General features: G+C 49.3%; 1 protein-coding gene across 1 annotated transcript in view; it reads left to right on the top strand.

The window, feature by feature from the left end:
* ANKH (ANKH inorganic pyrophosphate transport regulator) overlaps window positions 1–22,898 on the top strand; it is a 123,985-nt gene extending 101,087 nt beyond the window's left edge. The window contains exons 9-12 of the mRNA XM_033110134.1: window positions 17,813–17,942; window positions 20,360–20,483; window positions 21,037–21,136; window positions 22,673–22,898. Of these exons, the coding sequence (XP_032966025.1) occupies window positions 17,813–17,942; window positions 20,360–20,483; window positions 21,037–21,136; window positions 22,673–22,786 (468 nt within the window). The 3' untranslated portion in view covers window positions 22,787–22,898. The remainder of the gene's footprint in view (window positions 1–17,812; window positions 17,943–20,359; window positions 20,484–21,036; window positions 21,137–22,672) is intronic.

Genomic DNA, 22,898 nt, shown 5'->3' with positions numbered 1-22,898 from the left:
CACCCGGCACCCCAGCCCATCCCCTCCCATCTGTCCATCCCTCAGGAACCGTGTGGAGAGGGGGATGGAAACAGTGACCTAGTAGGAATTTCTGGTAGCGTGCCTGCTGGAGTCGGGACGGGTTACCCCGGGTAATCCTGCTCCCCTGTTTGCATTATTTCTCTCTATGGTGTGCAAGTTTTTCCATAACTCCCTAAAATATTAGCAAAACAGTGAACAACCTTGAAACTGTTTAAAAGAATATTTTAGGAAATAGAGAGAAGAGTTTTATTCCAGGAACAGACCTCAGCTTTTGGAGAATGTGTTAAATGAGTGGAAGTCGAAAGCTGAGTTGACTTCGGTGCCAGGTTCTGTGACTTGGACCTCATCCACACAGAAATCTAGAAGCTTTGGGCTGTTACGGGCTCTGCAACCTCCAGTCTGACCTTCTCTGTCTCCTTTCCCTCCATTTAAACATCGTCCCACTGCTACAGATGAGTCCAATCAATGGAGAATTTGACCAGATTGGATTTAAGGATATTCCCTCTCTTCTTCAGCTCACAGGAAGTAATCTGTGCTTCTAAAACAAGTACAACTACCTGAGATCTAGAAACATGTGTGAGATTCCCATGGAGGGGTTTGATTTATTTAAGTATTCTAATCCTATCATCTGTAACAAGAAGTATCTCAGGGTAGGTGTCCATCACAGAAATAGAATCTCAGAGTCCTTGTTGGAAAGGAACTTGGGGGTGAACTAGTCAATACCCATAATATTTTAGGAAAGGAAATGACTCAGAAAGGGTAAATGACTAGCCTAAGCACCGAGGGATAGAACCAGCTGGAAACCAGCCCTGCAGGCTCATTCTCCAGGGCCCTGGCTCTGAAGCTCCCCATTTCCAGGGAGCAGAAACTGATGTCTGGCCTGAGGTTCCAGCCTGGAGCCCTTGTCGCCATATCTGAAACTGTGGTTTCGTCAACATTGAAAACAATGGTCCCTGAGTTTGCAGCTTGTGAAGTGTCTGTCTCACATATATTATCCTTATAAGGATTCAATTAATTGGTCCAACATCTTGGCTAAAAGAATTGTGGGTAAAAGATGCATAGGAAAAATGAAAGGGTTTTTTTATTTTTTTCTAAATTAAGTGTTAAGCTTTGACTTTAATGTGCACATACCTTTTTATGGCACTAACCATATTCATTCTTTACATCTATTACTGCTTATAGGCTGGGAACTTCCCAAAGAAGGGTCTGTTAGGTCCTTTTATCCCCAGGACCTAGCACCCTGCCTGAAACAGAAGGTGCACCATAAATGGTTAATAAACACATGAATCAATTAATACTTAACTGTGAGATAAAGATCAGAAAGGCACCAGTGGCAGCCAGCCTGGTGAGCGACAATCTCCTTCTGCAGACTCAGTTCAATCCTATGTTTAAAGCGCTTAAGAGGCTCTTTACTCTCAAGTCTATTTCCATTTTTTTAATGTTCTAACTTCTTAATGTCAGGAAATTAATGTAGCAGAGGTCACTGAAATACCCCAGAGCAGCACAATTTGTGTTTATGCCAGTAGATGATAGTTCGGACAAAGGATGGGCTTTCCAAAGGTTCCACAGCTTTCTGCGCAGCTCCTAGCACTAGCACACTTTCGGGCTCTCCTTCTTTGGGCAAGCCAGCTCTTTCTTTTCCCTGGGGCTTTGAGAAGAGCTGGCCCCACGGATCCTGCAGACACTCAAAGAACAACATGTACTGTCCAGAACAAACGTTTGTCTTTCCATCCGCCCGAGGCTCACTCTTCGGGCGCTGACGTTGTGGGTTCACCCTCTGCCTGTGAACATTACGGCTGTGTCACTTTGGACAGTGAAGAGGAGACTAATGTTGCAGCATGCTACAATGCACATATTTATTCCCTAGTCTAGATTTTCACTTTAAATGTTGGATGCCTGTCCTACACCAAAAGGTGGTCCTTGCTCTATACTCTTATCCAGGAGTGGTTTCGATCCACTGGGCTTTAAGCAAAGTAGCAAATGTCTTCTGCCCAATTGGAAGGGGAGGTGGATTTAGAAGGAGTGTAGAGTAGAAAACTAATGTTTTCCTGTTAGCGTCTTGCCCTCAGTCCTTCCAGCTGCCTTGACAAATGCCAGGCCAAGCGCTGGTTGATTTCCTCGACCACCTGATGGGAGTGAAAGTGAGGAAAGGAGGCCAGGGACCTCCCTGTTCCTGACACAGGGCCATCTTGGAAAGCCTGTGGATCAGCTCGCCAAATTCACCAAACTTGCCATCGATCCAAAGATTTGCTTCAAAATGGTAGAATTGTCACATAAAAATTAATCCCCCAATAGCAACAAAGGAGTGGACATAGTGTAAACCAGGGTCTAGCAAGGTGACTGCAGACGGAGAAGCTGCTGTGTGGGGTATAGGAACACACAGTTGGAAGTATGCACAGTTTACATGGGTTGGGAAGCACAGCTTCCAGTGGCGTGCTACATTGTGGGGTGGCGACCACGCAGAGGAGAACACCCTGCCAGCCAGTGGTCAGAGCCAACGAAAGCAGGTAGGACCACAGGTGCCAGGCTGTGGCGGTGCTGGGGTCAGAAGCAAGTGGCCAGTTTTCCCCTGAACCTCCCAGGAGAGCCATGACCTCCGTCGCTTATGTGACGGACTGGAAAGCACGGTGAGAACTAGTGCGGCTCCTAAGAGGCCAAGTTTTTCTCGTCGATGACCGTTGAGAACTCAGACCGGTGGGGATGAGCTTACAGTAAGGACTCAGAAGCAGCGTTCCTTCTTTTGGGGGACAGGAGCTGGTGACCCTAAACTTACAGAAGCTCAGCCTCTGAGAAACCCTGGGATTTAGCATGACTCCCTCCTGGATTCCAGATTTGGGGGTGAAACGAAACCAGGCACCAGGGTGGGACGTGTCTTCTCAACAGTCCTTTTGGTGAGGAAGACGTGTCCCCCGGGGCCAGTTTGGGAAGCCTGGTAGAGCTAAATTTACCCAACTTGCCAACTTACCCCAAACATGTTTGTTTTTTTCAATTCTTTCTAAGGTTTATAGCAAATCATATTAAATGGGGACTGTTTAACAGCTTTGGATGATTTTAATTGACCAGTTTCCATTTTGACTTTGTGGTGACATTTTAAGAACATCTGGTGTTTTCTTAAGCTCCCTGCTGCTCTAGTTTTGGGGAGTTGTTCCTAGAGGGGGACCTCTGTGGCAAGACAGCTGGGGAAGAACGGATGCAAAGCAGGGCATGTCTGCTGCTGAGGCCTCCCCAACCCCCGTTTACAAAATGGAAATGGGCATCCAGATGGATGTTGGCAGGCAGAGCTAGCAGGGCACCTTTGTGCTGTGAACAACCTGCACAGCCAAACCCGGCACCCACTGGATGCTGAACCCAGAGAAAGTCAGGAGGAGAAGAGCAGAATCGGGGAAATGGAGAGCCGGAATGTCAGGGAGAGGGGAGACCATGGGACAGAAAAAGAAGGGGGAGGGGGAGAGTCAGAGGAAGATGGAGCAGAATGACAGAGGTGGGTACAGACGGATGGGGAGAATGTGGCAGTCCCAGACACCCCAGAGCCCTGACATTCCCCCAGGGCCCTGCCAGTCCTTCCGGTACAAATTGCTGTAGGCTTTAGAAGAGTTACAAAAGAGACAAGTGTTTAAGAAGTCGGTAAGTTTGACAGTTTGTTGTGCAAATGGGCTGATTTGGTGAACAGGTTGATTTTTGGTGCACTGGCCAGTTTCGGGCAGGCAGGTGTGAAGGTGGAGTGTCACCAGGCTTCTCCAGAGGTGGCTTTGTGCCCTCAGATTCAGATTATGGCCAGGTCATGGGACTGTGCCAGGGCCTCCTGACTGCACCCCACTGGCCTCTCTCAGCTTCAACAAATGAGTCTGCGTGGTGGGTGGTGTGTTTTGTGTGTGTGTGTGTGTGCATGTGTGCGTGCGTATATGTGTGGCTGTCACTCAGGCAGAGAGATAAGGGAGCCTGCCAGGATGCCATCAAACTACAGTACCTCCCACAATAGGGTGCAAGGTTATCTGAGGCCAGTGGCTGTTACTACTTAAAGATCGGGGTTTTTTAAAAAAAAAATTAAAATAGGTTTTACTCTGGCTCTTTCAGAGCCTTGTGTTTCAACGTCAGTGGGTGGTAAAAAGAGAAAGTGTGACTGCAGTCAATCCTGAACCTTCTCCTCTGACTGTCGTAGTTGGATGGTGTCCACCAAACCTCCTGTGCAGTGGTCCTCGCCCCCAGTGCCTGCGAATGTGGCCATATTTGGAAAAAGGGTTAAGACGAGGTCCTGGGTGGGTGAGGAAGTGGACCCCTCCCCCAGTATGACTGGTGTTCTTGTAAGGGGACATTTGGACCGCACACAGGGAGGAGGCGTGTGAAGACTGCACGTACGCTGCCAGAAGCCCGGAGAGGCCGGGAAGGGACCCTTCCCTAGGCCTTCTGAGGGCGTCCCGTCAGCACCTGGGGTCTGGCCTCCAGAGCTGTGAGATCGTTCCCTTCTGTTGTCCTCAACCACCGGGGTGTGGAGCTTTGTTCCCACAGCCCTCGCAAACTCATACACTGGTGTTGCTGAAAGAAAGGGATCTTCCGGCCCGCCGGGTGGGTTCATGAGCCAGACCTAACTATGCAACTGACTTCCTGTCTTTTTAAATTCTCCATTGGGTGGCTCCGTAAGACATCTCTTTTGTTTCATCTCCAGATTCTCCATGTGAGAACCTGAGTAGAGGATTTCCTTAGAAATACTTTTCACGTGGCCTAGCACTGTGCTGCGTTAATGTGCTTAATTGTATCTTTGCGGATGGTTTGGGGGGAGAAGGAGGTATTTTTAGCATCATAGCATCCAGTGGAAGAACCAGTGCTGGATTTAAGTCACTTTGCTTTTTGCTTTTTTTTTATGCTGCTTTCCATTCACCGAATAATCCAGAGCACCCCAACCAGGCCCTGGCAGAATCCACTGTCACTACTAACACTGAAAAGCCAAAACATATCCCCCGTTTTCAGGAACAAATTCAATCACTAGTATTTTATCCAGTTGTTGTTTATCCCCTCGTCCCCAAAATCGTCTCAAAATCTTGATCCCTTCTACTGCTTCCCACTTGAACCTTATAAATGATGTGTGACTTGGCACAAAATTGTAAAAATTACGTAGCTTCCGTTTAACATATCAGCACAGCCCCACATTCTAGAACGTGTGCCTCACCCGAACGAGTTAGAGAACCGTGGGAAGACACTGTATTCTGTCCTGGGATCCTGCATGTGCAGCGTTTGCTGGCCCCCTGTCTCACACCAAGGACATGGTTCCCAGGCTTCACCTAGAGTCTCGCCTGGTGCGAAAGCAGTTGATCAGAGGTAGATGACGGTCACAAACTGCTGTGCCACGCAAACGGCACAGTCACTCAGTGGGGATTGACTCATAGATGTCCAGGAATTCGATTTGACGACTCTCTGTGGCTTAAAAAAAAAAAAATGTATTAGTCTCAGCTGAAAGACAGAAGCAGCCTGGGAAGCATTTTTCTTTTCCAGTGGGCACATTATCCGGTAGGACCAGACGTCAGCTTGATCAGATGCGTAAGCCAGGCCCTCCTGACCATGATCAGGAGACGACGTGGGGACCATGGTGATAAGGCTGGGGTGGCTTTCCGATTTCAGCACCTGCTCACACACACCCAGGTGCCGTGGGCTCTGCACGTGAGCCCGGTCCTGGTGGCCGAAAACTCACCATGTCCTATTGGTGTGTGTCATTCCAGCATGTGGGGAGTCAGCAAAGCCCACGTCAAACATCTCAAAATATTTTTTGTGCGTTATCTCAAAATGTGTCGAGAAGCACTAAGTAGACGTATGTACATCAGTGTGTAAAATGAGCATGGAGAGGACATTGAACACCTGATTCTCATGCTGAGTGGTCATTTTGTATGTTTAATGAAGCCAGAGACCACTGGGCCCTGGAACAAAAAACAACAAAACCCTCTGGTCCCACGGAGGCATTTCCCTGGCTTATGGCTCCCAGCACTTAGGGGTCTCCTGCACCTGCTGACAGACAGAAGGGAACCTGGACCGTAGAGTTGCTTTTAGCTAGCTGTTATGTGGCCTTTGTTGAAAATGTTTTTTATTTTATGTTAATGGGTTTATTCCTGCATTTCCAGTGCTGAGTCAGATGTACGATGAAGACATCAGCGTTGTGTTGTCCCATGAGATTACTCTGGGGTCTTTTCAGACCTTCTGAGCCCAGGGCAAGCCTCAGTGTGATGCTGAGAAAAAGTAAGTGTGGCAAACAATTGTGCCTGGAAAACCTACTCACCATTAATCAGGTTCCAGGTGGTTTTCAGGGGCCTGTCTTTAGTCCTCCCTCGACCCACGTGATTTGAATGAATTGACACTTACCCCCAAAAAAAGAAGTTGCTAGAGCATCACGGTGTACCCACCACAGCTGGCACCTCTGAATTGCAGGTGGGTTCAGATGCGCTGAATGGCCCTCATGGCACTTGACTGCCCTGGTCATGGTTTTTAATTATCAAAGGGATGAAAGAAAAGGGATTTAGCACAGTGTTTATGGATGTGGGCCTGCAAGCCCCAGGGCCTGGGTTCAAATCCTGGCTCCGCCACTCACCGGCTGGCTGGCTCTGGGAAGGTCACTTAAAACTAAAAGCCTCAGCTTCCCCAGCTGCCACACGGACATGATAAGAATACCCACCTTTTAAGACTTTTCAAAGGATTCATAGCTTACATAGTGCCAGGCATGCTGTAAGCAAAGAATGCCAGCTGTCCTCATCTAAAGTCCACAGACACGTAAGATTCTGAGTGAGGAAAAGATGGCTATACCTCTAAATAAACAGCTATTGGTATAATTGATGCTAAAGAATTATTTTATGAATTTTCTATTTATACACACACACACACACACACACACACAAAATACCCTTCCAAATTTCTGTGCTTTTTTTTTTTTTGGTGTTTAACATAATCCACCTCTTGATAGATTTATACATCCCTTCCATAGTTGGACCTCACGCATACGCGAGACACCTACGTGTGCACATTTTTCTCCCTGAGGCTTGGGGAAGCTCTCGGATGTCCCATCACACCTTCCCGTTCGTAGCCTCCAACCCCAGGTGCTGACAGTGCTTACCCAGCCGATGGTCGTTTTGTTCATTTGAAATGTCAGTTACCCACAAGCTGCAGTGAGCACAGAGAGAATGGGATATATTTAGTCCTCCGGCTTAGATATCCGATATATCTGTACACAGCAACCAAATATTAGAAATGCCAGGAAGGAAAGATTTGTAAGCCACACATGTACGCATTATGCAGAGCCTGGGCAGTGGAGCGTACATTTACAATGGGATGGACACTGCTTAGGGGCCCAGCTCCCCAGGGAAAGAACACATGCATTTACCCTGCAGTCATTCAACACATGCTGGAGCCCCTGTGACGTTCCGGGCCCTGGGACTACCACAGTAAAACACACACAGTCTCTTTTTTGCAATCTCATAGAGAAGACAGGCAATAAACATACACCATGGTGGTAGGTAGTGTATTAGTTTCCCATGGCCGCTGTAACAAATCACCACCAACCTGATGGCTTAAAACAACAGAAATGTGTTCTCGCGCACTTCTGGAGGCCGGAAGTCACAGTTCCGTTCATGGGGCTGAAATGAAGGTGTCAGCAGCCGTGCTCCCTCCGGTGGCTTTAGAGAAGAATCGGTTTCTTGCCTCTTCCAGCTCCTGGTGGCTGTCAGAATTGCTTGGTCACGTGACTGCAGTCTCTGCCTCTGTCTTCACACCGCCTCCTGGGTGTGCCTGCATTAACTCTCCCTTTGCCTCCCTCCTGTAAGGACACTGGTGATGGTGAGCTGGGCCCACCCAGAAAAGCCCAGCGAATCTTATCTCAAGTCCCTTCATTTACTAACATCTGGTGCCCTATAAAGTCCTGAGTACTCCCTAAGTCTCCTGGGAATTAGGGAGTGAATCCATCTCTTAGGGTGGCCGTTCTGCAGCATGATACCGGGAGTCACAGGTGCTTTGGGGACATTTTAATTAAAGGAAAGAGGGTGAGGGAGATGCCGTCTTGGACAGGACAGTCGGGGAGCGTCCCCCTGAGGGGACTCAGTTATACGTGGGCAGAACGTCCAGGAGCCCAGCAGCCGAGCGCCCCCTCTCGGATGTGTCTGACCACTGTGGACGCGCAGCCCCGGGCTAGCGCTTGCGTAGCACCTGGTGGGTATTCACGGGCAGTGCTCCTCCCTCCTCTCTGCCCGGAAATCGGTCTCAGCCCCTCCCTCTCTCTCCGGTGTCAACCTCAACCAACTCGCCCCTTCCTGTCCACATTTAACTGCTCAAGACTCCCAACCTTAATGAAAGTTAAAGAACACATAAAAATCGTGTCTCTATACAGCAGGCAGCCTACATTTCTCGTCTCCTCGGCATTCGAACTTCTGGAGAGAATTACCTGAGGACCCCCTCCCCCCACCTTCCTGCTGCCGTCTACCCCCACCATCTGTCCCCACCCCAGGCCACCTGCCTCCTCCCTCAGGGAGCCATGGGGCCCTCCTTCTTCCTCGATCATTCTTTTGACCTGCATTCTTGCCCCATCACTTGTTATGTCCTTACAGAGCTTGCAGAGGGCCTCACTGCCTGGATGCCCCCAGCTACTCTTATCTCAAGGCCCCACCACCTCCGTGCGGTTCTCCAATTACGGGTTTGATGCGGCCCACTTTTCTTTCCATCCTCTACTCATTTCCTTGGCTTCCGTGACACTGTCCTCTGCTGGTTTTTCTTCTTTCTGGATTATTCCTTCACAGGCTACTAAGTGGAAGGTCTCTCTTCCTCACTCCGAGAGCACCTCAGACCTCTGTCCTAGCCACCTGCCTGTCTCCCTCTTGACACCCTCTCTCTGCAGGGCCTGGATGAGGACACGATCACTCTCTCCCACGTGAGTGGCCATCTCCTCCGGGCCCATCAGACTGTGTCCATTGAGGGCGTTCTGCTGGTCCCCAGCTTCCTGAAATAAGCCTTGTCTGGGAGGGACTAGGTTGGAGGCTGCTGGAAAGAGGAGAGGGTGACTGAGTGACCTGTAGACATCAGGCCTGGCATCGCTGGGTGCCTCTGTCACACCTTGCCTGCCAGAGCCCTTGAGGTCAGGAGGAAAACAGGTGTCACCAAAGGGGTGGAGGCCACTGCAGAGTTTATGGAGATGATATTTGGTATTTAAAACCTTTTAGTCCTAAAGCTTCAGAATTGCAGATCAGAGGGCCCCTCCCAACTGAGAAAGAAAGCAAAAAAGCGGGATATGAGAGAAGGAAGCAGTCAGAAACATCCGCCCCACATCAGGTTATTTGTCTGTGACACACTGAGATAATCCCTTCCAGCGAGGTTCAGCTCTTCTTAAAATACATTTTATGCTGTTCACTCGAGATAAGTCCTCAGAAAGCACAAATCCCAAAGATCTAAGCAGGAACTCCGCTCTGCCTTGTCCCCTCCCCCCAGAGCTGGCGCCGCCTTGGAAAGACATAGAGGTGACTGAAAAGGTCTGTATTTATAGTGCCCCTAATTCCTGCCAGCGCCCAGGCCCGGCCACCTGCTCCTCTCAAGGTCTGAGTGGGCTGGCTACGGCGCTGCTGGCAGGAAGAGGCAGAGTCTCCGGGAACAAACACACCCTGCCTAGAGTCGCAGGCATAGCGTCTGGCCCCGCACAGCCTGTCACAGCCTCAGTTTCCCCAGTGAGGAGGCTTTTTTCTTCATTTAAGGGCCAGTTTTGCATCTTGCAGCTCAGGCTGAGCTCCTCCAGTCCCATCTACCTCCACATGCAGTGGATAAGGTCTCAAATGCTCTGGTCAGCATATTCTCCTCTGTTGCTGCTTCACGGGATAGCGTATTTCACGATCCCATGAGCAGGTCAGGAATTTCTTTTCCTTAGTGGTGTCCCATCACTCGGAGCTGTACCTCAGTAAAAGCATGTCAGTCCTGAGAGCTTCGGTTGTGTGCTAGAAAGCTGCAGAATCCTAGCTGATCAGTGTAAAAGCCTCTATCCCACAGGACCTCGTCCAGTCGGCTGTTTTCAGAGTTAAAAGTTGGGTTTGTGAGAATGACCCAGCCTCGATTTCCTGTTGCTTAACCTCCCCTGCAGCTGTCACTCAGCCGTCCAGGGCAGCGGTTACCACAGGCCTCATTCCAGCCATGGTGCCATGCTGACCTTGTGTCTCCAACAAGGACAGCCTGTTTAAGGCTTTGTTTCTGCTGAGCGGCCCCACCCCCGCACCCCGAGGCTGCCTTCTCACTGTTCACATTATTCAGGAGAAGAAAATGACTCTCTTGGGCTCCAGGAAAGGGACATAAAGAACCAAAGGTAAATAAACTGAATTCAAAACTTTCTCATCGGTCATCCCCTGGGAGCGTACTGTGTACCAGCTGGCCCTTTGGTTACCTTTACACATCCCAGAAATACGGAAGGAGCAAGGCTTCTGAGTCCCCAAGGCCTGAGTCGAAATCCTCGCCCCACCCTTTACCAGAAGGCTGACCTGGGCAAGTCACACAGTATCTCTAGGTCTGGGTGTCCCCATTCTGGGATTGTTATGCAGATTAAATGAAGTAACCTATGGGATGCTCTTGGTGTATAATAACTGGTAAGGGTTAGTTCCTTCCCATTGAACCTCTGCCCAAGCTTCAATAGTCCAGCATTCGCCTTTCAAATCTTTATTCATTGTAGAATTTGAGGGGTTGACTGGTTTGTGTGGGGGAACTCAGAGGAGATGTAAAACAACTAAGACTGGTCCCCAAAACTACAATGGCAGTACAAGTACAGATCCACAGTGCATTCTTAAAACACGCAGCAAATGAACCAGCATACTGTGGTGGTGTGAGCAGGTTCAATTTTTTTTTTCTTAATTTAATTGTGGTAAAATATACCTAACATAAAACTTCAGCCCCTGAACCATTTCTGTGTACAGCTCAGTAATTCACATTGTTGTGCTACCATCACCACCATCCATCTGCCGAGCTCTTTTCACAACGCAAAACTGAGACTTTAGACCCATTAAATAAACAGTACCTCCCCACCCACCCCGTTAGTTCCAGTTTGACTATTAACAGTCAAGGAAAAGTAAAGGCTAACACAGCCTCCTTGTGAAGAGCGGCGCGGATCCGAGCAACCCAAAGAACTCAGCTGGGGTTGGAACTTTCTATATTTTCTTCCAATCGGGTAAGAATAGGAATGAATTAAACATTCTATAGGTAGATGGAATGGGCGGTGGGGGAAACAACCGGAGCACCCTCTGCAGGCTTGGTGCATGGCGCCCCCTGCTGCTTGAAATCTATTGTTGCTTTTAATTAATACTTGGCCTTACTAAGAATTGGGCGTCGTCTTAGATCAGGAAGTAGCACTGAGTGCTCTAAGGCAGTGTGTGTATTTGGAGGTTTCACTAAATCGACATGATGGTAGGAGCGATTTAGTTTCCATATTCTTTAAAAATAGCTGTTTTTAACTTACATCTGAAAATGCTGAGTTTTTTACCATTAGATGTGCTATAACAGTTAGTGGTTGCATCAACTCCCTTGTGAAAGTATTATATTCCGGACAGATAATAGTGTAACAATAGTTATGACTGTCGCCAAGCCACATGGAGAATACTAGGTAGTACTACAGAAACATTCTGGAACGTGCTTATCCAAGTTCCCTAGCTTAACCGAAAACCAAGCTGTTTCTCTCAGTATTAGGTGAAGTTTACTCCATCTGTTTCTGCCTGATAAAATTTTTGCTAGCCTGACCTGACATAAAAAGTCCCCCACCTTTCCTCTCTGTATGGTGTTGTAATACTCTGATTTTCCCTCAGAAGCTTTTCCCTACCTATGACTTTCTCCTATACAGAAGGGTCCTTCTACCTTCACCCTCTCACAGGCCTTCCTTTGGTTTTCCTGCTGCCCAAGTGGCTTTTCACCGACCCCACCCCCCACCGCCCCACAGCTCTGTAGGACAATGGCCCTGTTCCCTCTGGTGATTACTACAAGCTCCCTCCTTGTCACCCTCTTTAATGCTGCTCCCCAGAGAGGGGGCCATTTTCACACATCATAGAGGCTTTAGCAGACATTTCCACTCTAGTGAAATGGCATTTTTTTTTTCCTTCTAAATTGGGACTCACCCTGGTTCTAAGAGTCGTCCTGATGGAATGCTGTGTCATCCCACTGGGGATTTGGTGACTTCTCATGAACTCTCACTGTTAGCAGTAGGAAGACTCTTAGAAATGACCCCATCCTTCAGGAGGAGGTCGGCAAATGAGAGTGAGAAACCTTGGAGAGGACGACAGGCCAGATGGGTCCCCAGAGAGCAGCCTGAAGGCAGAGAGCAGTGCTCACGTCACATCACATCAGACCTCCAAATTGGACCATTTCTTACCTCCCTCTGGTTCAAGGTCATCTCCCCTGGATTGTTACATTAGCCCCCTGCCAGGGCACCCTGCTTCTGCCCTGGCTCCCCACTGTCTGCTCTCACACAGTGCTGGGGCAGCCTGACAAAATGACAATCTGATTACATCACTCCTCCACTCACAACCCCCTGTGGCTCCCATCTCTCTGGGAATGAAAGCTGGTGTCATGACCGTCACCCACAAAACCTGTAATGAATTCCCCCACTTCACCCCACCGCATCCCACCTCACCCCTGCAAAATGCACACAGCCCATGCGATTAAATGCTAAGAATCAAAAGGCCAAATGGCATTCCTTGGGTCTACATCAGCTCTCTCTCTGAAAACTCAAGCAAAATAGGAATACGTGTTATCTGATAGTGTCCTGCCTTGTTTGGGCCCCTCCACCCCAAGTAAATCAAATCAGTGTGCTTTCTGCATGGAGTGACCCGGGGCGCAATTTCCCCAGACGCTGGCTGTGATAACCCAGCTGCCAGCCACGCTCTGATAGCTGCCCCTCCCTCTAAATCAAGACTTCTCTCATCCCTGTCTTAAGCACATGTTAAGATTGACAGCTACAGGGGTCCCTTTTATTTTAAAATGCTTTTCTGACAAAGAAAAAGGAATACATGCTCTTTGTGGAAAACAGGGAAAAGTAACAAAGAGGAAAATAAAATCAATCTTAATCTTACCACCTACAGTTGACTCCACTGATAGCATTTTATTACAGTCCCAGGAACCCTTTGGCGATAATGATAGTTAAGATCGATTGATCACACTCACTTGCCCACCACTGGTGAAGCATTCTGTGAAGATCACAGGGCCACAGACGTGCCGGTGGTCTGGTCGTCTGAGATGCGCTAAGGAGCTGGCACCGGAATGTAAATCAACTTATTCACCAGACACACAGTCCAGAACCGGGCTGTAACCACCTCTTTGTACACGGTATTGTTGAGGGTAAACCACTGGTTTACCCAGTGGAGACTTACACCCAATGAAACTTCTGTTGAACCTTTTCTTTCCAAGTAAAAGCTCCAAATAAAAATGCTGCCTAGAGCCAGCTATTTTGATTCAGAACAGCTGCATGTATTTGACTTGTTCTAACTGCAGGGGACAAGAACCCCTGACTTACTACTAATCCTGATTGTGCAGGGTAATGGACACCGCTTTGTGATTTCTTCAAAAGTATGGTCAACAGCTTCTGGAAACTAGGTCAAAACCAGAGCTCTTAGCAATGTCCCTTTTTGACATGCAATCCTTTTAGTATGTGCAGAAATGGCTGTGCCACTGTGCTGAGCGTGTATGTTTTGAGTTCAAATGCTGTGGAGACAACTGACTTCTTCAAATCCCAACCCAAAATTCTTGGGAAAGAGTCTCGGATTGTGCCAGGGCAGGTCAGGGACTGACTCTGTGTGTGAGGATGCAGGTCTTGGGAGAGAGGCGCCTTCTGTGGTGCTAGTTGACTCACTGTGGAGCACCTCAGACCAGGGGTGTTACTTCTGTAAGGCTAAGGGTGTCCTTCATCCTCTGTGCACACTATACCCCTACGTGGGGATCTGAATTGATGGTAAAACTCTGTCATAACTTAGCTCATTGTTATAGGGATTTAGAGATGAAAAGTTAAATACTGCCCCCAACACAGAACAACTACATACATACAAAGCCAGCTTAATGGATTGCCTCTAATGAAAATGTTAAACATTATGCACTGATCTGCCCAACCAAATCATCCTTAGAAATGTGACCGTGACATATACACTAACGGAAACTGTGTTAAGACTGTGAATAAAAGGGCTGCGACCCAATGGAGGTTAGTTTCCAAAGAGGCTAATACAATGAAAGAAAAGAGAATGCCAGTGATCATGAAGGTAGAAGTCCTGTCTGGCGTGGACTACACACTATGGGAGATAAAGTGTATCTTAAAATACGAATAAGCATTTCAAAGTTCTAAAGTAGAAATTTCACGGTCAGTGCCTGTCCTGAGAAAAAGAATCAGTCTTTCAAATAAAAGAGGAGTGGCTTTTGGGTCTCCTGTTTCAATAACCTTTCGTTTTAGAATTATTGTAGATTTGCAGAAGCGTTGTAAACACAGCACAGAGTCTCACATACCCTTTACCCGCACTCATTTATCAAATCTGAGGAGCCAGCACTGGTACATTAGTGCAAACTAAACGCCATCCAGATTTCACTAGCTTTTTCCTCATGTCCTTTTTCTGTTCTGTCCCATCCATATTACCGTCTTGTCTCCTTTGATCTGTGAGAGTTTCTGAGACTTTGCTTGTTTTTGTGGCCTTTGCCAGTTTGAAGGAATACCGGCTGGTTAGGTGTTGTGTAGAATGTGCCCTAATTTGGGTTCATCTGTGGTGGAAGTTTCTCATGGTTAGATGAGGCTTATGGATTCGGGGGAGGAAGACCGTGTAGGTAAGTGCCATTCTCATCACATCTTATCAAGAGGACATGCTATGAACATGACTTACAGTGCTGACGCTGACCTTGATCACCTGGCCGAGATCATTTTTGCCCGGTCTCTCCACTGTTAAAGGTTCTTTTCCCCCCTTTTCCATGCTATACTCTCCTTGGAAGGAAGTTACTATGGACAGCCTGGAAGGGGAGGTAGGTCCCACCTCCCTGAGGGCGGGGGTATCTACATAACTCATTGGAATTCTGTGCAGGAGATTTGTCCCTAGTTGTTTACTCATGCCAATGTAGACTTGTGGGTATTTATTGTGTACTGTGGGTCATAATTCAATACTACATTATTTGTTGCTCAAGTCGTTCCCCCTTTGGCCATTGGGAGCTCTGTCTGCTGGTGTCTCATGTCATTTGACATGTTATTCCAAGCTGGTCAGCTTGTATATTTCCAGCCCTAGCCCTAGAATGAGCCATTTCTCCAAGAAGCCCTGGTTCCTTTTATTGGAGAATAAATAGAAAAACCAAGAGCTGGGCACTGAGTGGGTTGTTCCATTTTGCTGGCCGCTTCCTAATGAGATAATATTGACGGCAAGCTCTGCAGCAGAAAACCCAGCCCTGCAGCTGCTCTAAGGAACAAATCACGTCCATTGTCAGTAGTTTATTAGGTTTGTGTTCTGGTTTGGCAAAGTCAACGTCATTAGGCTCTGCAAATATTTGAGGAACACAACATGTCATGGTCGGCTGGGAGGGCATGTTCTGAGTGGAGACTACTCTGGGTGAACTCATTAGAGTGACACTTTTCCTGAAATATTCTTTGTTAGTTTAACTTCTACAAGCTTCTTGTTTTCTGAAACAGACTGTTTAAGTTGGGTCTGATTATTGTGCTAGGGCCCACTGTGTTCCTTAGGGGAAGTTGACCTGCAGATAGGCATTGCAGTTTTAACCAACACCCTACCTACTGGGCAATCCAGGAAAAAGGCATTTTTTAGGAACTTACTGGAAGGCTAGGAGCACTGCCACACTGGAAGTACGGCAGAAGCAAAGGGTAGATTTCAGAGACTTCAGGGAGAAAAAGAAAGGAAGCTTCTGCATGATACATGCAGTGTTTCTTCCCTTGAAATATAATACTTACCTGTGATGGCTCAAGCCCCAGACCAGCCTGACGGCTTTCAGTTCCGTTGTTCTAGAAGACCTAACCTACCCGCTTGGTGTGCCTGGTTGAAAACTCTGAAGAAGCACCTCAGTGGCCTGTGGCCTTGATAGGAGCTTTTAGGGCGTGTTTGGCACAGATAGATATCAGATAGTGAACAGAGTGGTTTATTAGTGGTGCCAAGGTAAATCATACTGTGCAATTTTAAAAATGAAATAGCGAGCCCCACTCCTGGGAAGCTCTACTCGAGATCCATTAAACCTTAATGTTTTGTTTTCAAGGGACCAGAAGTGGGGTCACCCATCCAGGTTACAAATACTCAAGTGACTCGGCCCTGGTCACTATCGTTGTGTCCTCATGTCGGACCCCCTCTAGGGGTTCCTGACCATCTCCTCCAAGGCAGGAAAAAGCCATGCGGAGAAGCCAGAGGGAGGAATTGCCTGGCTTTGCCCCAGACGCTTGCTTGCGCAGTCTTCTCTGACATGCAGTGACACCCTCCTTTTCCTTTGCTCTGTTGTAACTTACAAGCCACTTGACAGTGATTTTGCAAAGCACAGAGATTGCAACATAAGGCATTATCTCACCTTCAGGTAATTGCTGGCTAAAAAACACATCCAGCGTTACAGGGATTGTCCTGGACGCTTTCATTTTCAGCAGAATGTGGTCTAGGTGTCTCCAACCGTTGAGGAAACACAAGATGGTTACCCTTCCATAGGTCCTAAGGTACAAATCAGGTGCAGACTTGGGGCGGTGGTCACTTATCTTAATTCTTTACAGCTTTACTGCTATGGACAAGCTTGTCAGAGAAATGAATTATGTCTCAGTGCTGTGCTCAGTGTCGTTTTGAAATTGTAGTATGAAATTGCCACCATCCCTGGGATGTACGTGTGTGATATCACACCTTTTCAGGCTGGAGGCTTTGCAGTGGGACAAACGATAGTACTTCCGTCATGTTTGAAAACCAATGGGATATACTTCCCAGGGGCTGAAAAACCCATGACAGAATAAAAGCTCCATTGCATTTATAAAGTGAAGCGTATTTATAACAGATCCTCCCCAGGTACTTTTAAAACTATTTCAACCTGACATAGTAAATAGAATCAGCCTGATTCCATGAAACTTAATTTACCCAAAGCCTAAAGGGTGTTATAGTCTAAAATTTCAGTGCTCTGTTTTTACACAACTGTAATTCATTTTATAATGTATCCACTTTAATTTTAGGGAAGAATCTCTTGCGTCTTAAGAAAGGGAGAGAAACAGGTGATGGAACTGGCATGGTTGTAGCTCCAGTCTCCCCTGTCGGTTTAAGATTCCAGTCGATCTCCCACTTACCCCTCTGTTTCCCGAAGTTCCCAGTTTCGAGGCTGTTGTCTGTTCTCTTAACCAGACCTTAAAAAGTTTCCAGGCCTGTAATTAACCTAAGCATTACTATTTCCTTTCTCACTAGGTGTGCTGATGCAGGGTGGTTCTGCATACACCCAGCTGCTTTCCGGTCACTTTGTATTATTTGGTTAAGCCATAGAACTTGCATTTGTAAGCATGTCCTCCCTGCGCGGACTGAGCAGCTAAGCGGTCGTTAAGCTTTCCATGATGGCACACTGGTCACCCTCACTGGACCAGTTACCCACTCAGATGTGTCCACGTCGGCCTCGCTGCCCGGGTCCCTTTGGGCTGATGTGGCCCACGGACTGGGGCCTGTGTTGGCAGGTGACAGACAGTAAAGTATGCAGTGGCTCGAGGACTGGTGTGCCAGCCACCTGTTGGGAGCGTCTGCCCTCTCCCTGAGCTCCTCGGGACGTGGAATGCCCGACGTTCTCATTTCACTCATTGGTGCCTTTTCCTGACGTCTTTGCTGTCTCCCCCCCCCCCCAGCTCTGTTTTGTGATGTTCTGGACCCCCAACGTTTCCGAGAAGATTTTGATAGACATCATTGGAGTGGACTTCGCCTTTGCCGAACTCTGCGTCATTCCTTTGCGCATCTTCTCCTTCTTCCCAGTGCCAGGTAAAGAAAAACAGAGCGAAAGGCAAATTCCTACTGACCCTCCTGCCCGATTCAGTCGTCTCTCGTTGGAAATGTTTGCAATCATGTCCCAAACAAAAATGTAAAATTGCACAGTGGGTTGAAAAGATGCAAAGACATTCTCTGGGAGGTGGAAAGTTCAAGAAATGAATCAGACAGGAATGATTTGTGTTTTAAAGGACAGTGGTTGTAAACACAGTGAAAAAGAAAGACCCAACGGGATAGTGTGAGAAGTCTGGGGGGAGAGAACTGCTCTGTATCCTGATTGGGTGGTAGTTACACACATCTATGCCTGTTCTCAAATGCTTAGAACTATATGCTCAAAAGTCAGTTTTTCGATGTGTTCATTTAAGAACTAAAATGGACCAAAAAAAGGTAGACTGCTAAAATCTGGAGATGTACAAAGAATGAGAGCAACTGCTAGAGATAAGAATCTAGGGACAGAAGTGAGGCCAGCTGGCACATGGCCAGAAAGGAAAAGCCCACGCCAAAGTATAAGCCAGCTTGGGAATTCCCAAACCCATAGAGTAGTATGAGGTACTCCGTAAAGAATGAGGTAGTTTTTCATTAAATGAGAAAAGCGGTTGCAGGATGGCTGACTATACGACCTTTTCTATAACAGATATATGACGCATGTGTATATGTATGTCTGTACGGAACATGTTTTGGGTCAGTGCATGCATGTCTACATAGTGTTTCTAGAAGTAACTCACCAAGCTGCTCACCGTGGTTGCAGGACCAGGGCCCGGGGGTCAGAACTGGGAGGAATATCTTTGTACTATATTCCCTTTCACACCGAGTGCGTGTCGTTACCTGTTAAAATTTTTATTGCCAAAAATTCCACCTACATCATTGAGCTGCTATGCCAGAATCTGAAGAGCCACAATTAGGTTTAGAAATGGGCCACAGAGTAGTCAAGGTCAGGGCCAGTGGTGCTTCCGCCAGCCCTGTGCTGTCCCTGAGTCAGGCCACAGCTGCCCCTGTTCTTAGCCGCCAAGCATTCCTGGAGGCTGGGCCTTTCGGGTGTCAACTTCCCGGCTGTGGCAGAAATGGAGGCTCAAAAAGAGCACAGACTTGGAGTGGTGTGTGGTCTTGGTCAGGGCCACACGGGGGAGACAGGCTTTGGGAGGTGACGCCACCTAGAGGAGATTGCACTCGCTGGCGAGTAAGGCACTCGTCATCATTCCCCAGGCTCTACTCAAGTTGGGGCTGCAAGTCCCAGAGAACTCCAGCTAGGACGGGCTGAGACTCCCCTCTAGTCTCCTCTTGACTCCACTTCCTCACCTGTCAGACTGAGGGCTTCCAGGCAGCCGTCAGACAGCCGTCAGCCTTGCCACCTTTTAGGTTTAGGACAACCAGGTTAGCATTCCACTGTGGGCCCTCACGCTCGCCCTCCACCAAACCCAAGTATGTGTCTGTGCCTCTGAAATACACAGCTCCGCCCATTACACCAGGAAAACATCTTCTCCAGATGGACCCTGGACATCAGTTTTCACCCCAGGCATGAACACTTTCTTCCCCCTCAAAAGGTCTTTGCCACCCCACAAGGATAAAGGACTAGGCCTGACGCCTCCTTAAACCCCTTCCAGGGTCAGATCAAATCTAGACCTTCAGGGCCCTTCTTCCCAATAAGGGGGTGCGCCCTCCACAAGCAGACTCAGTCTGTATTCACTGGTACCCTCCTTCGTGCTCAGGCCCGGCGCCCTGCCCTGCCCTCCTGCATTCACGTCTGCATGGCGAGAGGGGCGAGGTCTTTGTGAAGGATCCGCATATCAGACAGACAGGGAACTATTGGGGGAAGGCAGGACGGGGATGACCGCAGTGCGTGTGCGTGGTCAGCGGTGTGGAAGGAACACGGGCACCGGACGAGAGCAGCACCCTTCCTTCCCCGAGGCCTCCGGTCTCCACGCCGCCCCAGACTCAGTGGGGAAGGGTTTTGGTCCAGCTTTCCTCCTCACCCACAATCAAACTGGATCACTGTCCAGTTTCCTCTTTTCTTTGAGTTTTCTAGAGAGGAATGATCAGAGCTGGAGGCTGGGCCGGGGTTGGGGCTGGAGGTGGCAGGAGTGGACAGGACCATCCAAGGAGCAGGCTGGGCCCCGCGGGGCATCCTGCTGGGTTCCTTCCAATGGAGGAAGGAAGCTGCCCGCAGCAGCCTGCTGCCTTGACGCTAAGGGCTGTGATGAGGCGGGCGCCGAGGCAGGGACAGGGCTGCCCAGGCCCAGCGCGGGCATCAGGCACCCGGCAGGAAGGGGATGTGACTTGCCCAGGGCAAAGCAAGGCCTGGGTCTCAACCCGCTGCCCGGGCACCTCGTAGGTGCTGCAGGAAACTGGACGCTAGAGGGTGCAGGGCTTGGAGAAGCAGGGCAGGGCTGACAAGTCCTCTGCTCTCCCCTCAGTCACCGTGAGGGCCCATTTCACCGGGTGGCTGATGACACTGAAGAAGACCTTTGTGCTGGCCCCCAGCTCCGTGCTGCGAATCATCGTCCTCATCACCAGCCTCGTGGTCCTGCCCTACCTGGGGTATGTCGTCGGGGACGTGGGGCTGTGGGTCCTTCTGCCGCTTAGTGCTCTGTCCAGAGGCCTCCCTCTGCCTTTTCACGTGACATCCCCAAGCACCTCTAGAATTCAAGATGCAGAGCTGTGTCGTTCTCTGCCTGGGCTCTCCATAGGAGGCTGTTGCCATCCATCCTAGAAAAGTACTGTCGGGGTCAGGCCCCCCCCACAGTAATCACTGAGCACCCGCTGTGGACCCCGGCTCCTAGTCATTCCCTTCAACTCGGAAACTCGCACTGTGTGAGAGGAGGGCTGGGAGGGGCTGCAGGCTCACGAGTGAGGGGAAGTGGCCTGAACAGCGGACGCTGAGCTGAGACCTAGTGGGGAGTGGGAGATGGCTCTGCCTGGTGTCCCAGGTCACCTCCCCACAAAGGTAGACCATTTATTAGGTGCAGATCTCGAATGCGATTGTCTGGTCCCTCTTTTGTCTACACCTTTCCTGGGTTTTGGCTGGGTTTTGACTCGGTGTGTGCCTCAACTCGGCTTTAATGACAAATGGTCTTTGGGTTCTCATCCCCAGGGTACACGGAGCCACCCTGGGCGTGGGCTCCCTCCTCGCAGGGTTTGTGGGAGAATCCACCATGGTCGCCATAGCAGCCTGCTACGTCTATCGGAAACAGGTGAGATGTGGCGACTGAGGTGCACCTGCCATGACTGCAAAGCCTCCTCCCAGGTGTAGGGAGACCTGAGTGGGTCCCCACCGCCCACAGTGGTGGGGACACCTCACCTTCATCCTGTACTTCAGCTGGGCCCACACTGCCCACATGACCCCAGGGACCCTCTGCATGTGAGCAGCCCTCACCACCAGAGTTGCTCAGGCCTCGGTCAGGTCTGCTAACGAGGGGAGACCTTCTTACGTTCTTATGGAAGTCATTCACTCCTCACACCCACCTTGCTTCAGAAGGCAGCCGTATTTCTCAGGAGGGGCAATTAAAAGAATTGGGGTCTACAACCCTGCCTCCTACTATTGCCTCTAGGGAGTTAAAAGATAATTGTTTCGACCAACCAAGAAAATCCTGGAAAGGTGATTTCCCTGGCAACCAAGTCCTCCCGCTAAGTTCTTATAAACTCAGCCTTGCTCGCTAAGGAATGACCAACCTAGAAAATGTGCGGTCAGGATGCCGTCTCTCATACTTTGCCCTCTTCAATCCCAGCTCCCACCCACTGCAGGAAGTGGTTCCTGACTCCCTGACCAACAGCGCACGTGCGTGCACACACACACACATACACACACACAGTATTTACATACTCTAAGCCTATTACTAGCACAGAATTAGTTTATACTGCAGTGTAAAATTAGTGTATCTAATTATTTTGGGGGTATATTTCTTTCCTTTCAAAAGTTATGAATACTCAGGGAGCGGCTACCCCATAGTACATTATTCATTCAACAGAGAAGGGACAAGATTAAGCAGGGAGTGGATGGAGGTAAGAGAGAGGAGTAGGGGTCCAGGGCTAGACCTCTGGGGTACACCAGTGTGGGCTCCCCCAGCCATGGGAGCCGGGTGGTGACAACTGAAATTCGTGGAGATTTGGATCTAACCAAGGTCGGGGTTTTGCCCGGCAAATATGATTAAGAAAAGAGGGCAAGGGAATGATTATAATTACTGAGCGTTTCATTTAAGCTGATGGAAGAGGGGAGAGGGGACGAAGGGGACAGGGTCCTGGAGAGGACCGATGTAATCCTTCAAGTTGGCCTGTGGGTGGTGCTGAAGGTGTTGGTAGTGACAGGGTCTCCGCTGAGCCCATGAGCTCTGGAGGCGTTGATCCCCACAGGAAAAAGGGTCAAGGCATTGAGAGGTCATTTACTGCCCGACCGGCAGCGCGTCAGTGCAGCCACCAGGAAATAGGCCGCAAGCAGGGCGGGAGACCATGACAGCAAACCTGGGACTGGCCCAGAGGGAGGACTACTCCAGTCACAGCAGGCCCCGCGCTCATCTGCAGGAAAAGGGGGCTGCACGCGGGGGGCAGGGGGGACGTGGTGTCTTCACGTGCAGGCAGGTTTCCATGAACGAAGGTGCAGCCTGGGTGAGGTCACCCAACCATGAACAAGCTCCAAGTCTGAGCCCCTGGTGGCCTCCCCCCCCCCCGCCCCGCTCTTGGCTCTGCTGTGTGTCCCTGTCACAGCCCCCGCTGATGTGTCTTCTTTGGTCTAGAAAAAGAAGATGGAGAACGAGTCGGCCGCGGAGGGGGAGGACTCAGCCATGACGGACATACCTCCAGCAGAGGACGGGGCAGAAATCGTGGAAATGCGAGAGGAGAATGAATAAGGCCCGGGACGCACGGCTCTGCAAGGACTTTGGTGATGGGACTTCAGTGTCATCTCCTCTCCCATTGCGTTTTCTGTTTGGGTTTTGGTAACGAAAGAGGCCTTGATTTAAA

The sequence above is a fragment of the Rhinolophus ferrumequinum genome, chromosome 7 (genome assembly GCF_004115265.2).
Source record: "Rhinolophus ferrumequinum isolate MPI-CBG mRhiFer1 chromosome 7, mRhiFer1_v1.p, whole genome shotgun sequence".
NCBI lineage: Eukaryota > Metazoa > Chordata > Mammalia > Chiroptera > Rhinolophidae > Rhinolophus > Rhinolophus ferrumequinum.
Note: the sequence above shows the minus strand (reverse complement) of the source record. Positions and strands in the feature narration are given on the sequence as shown.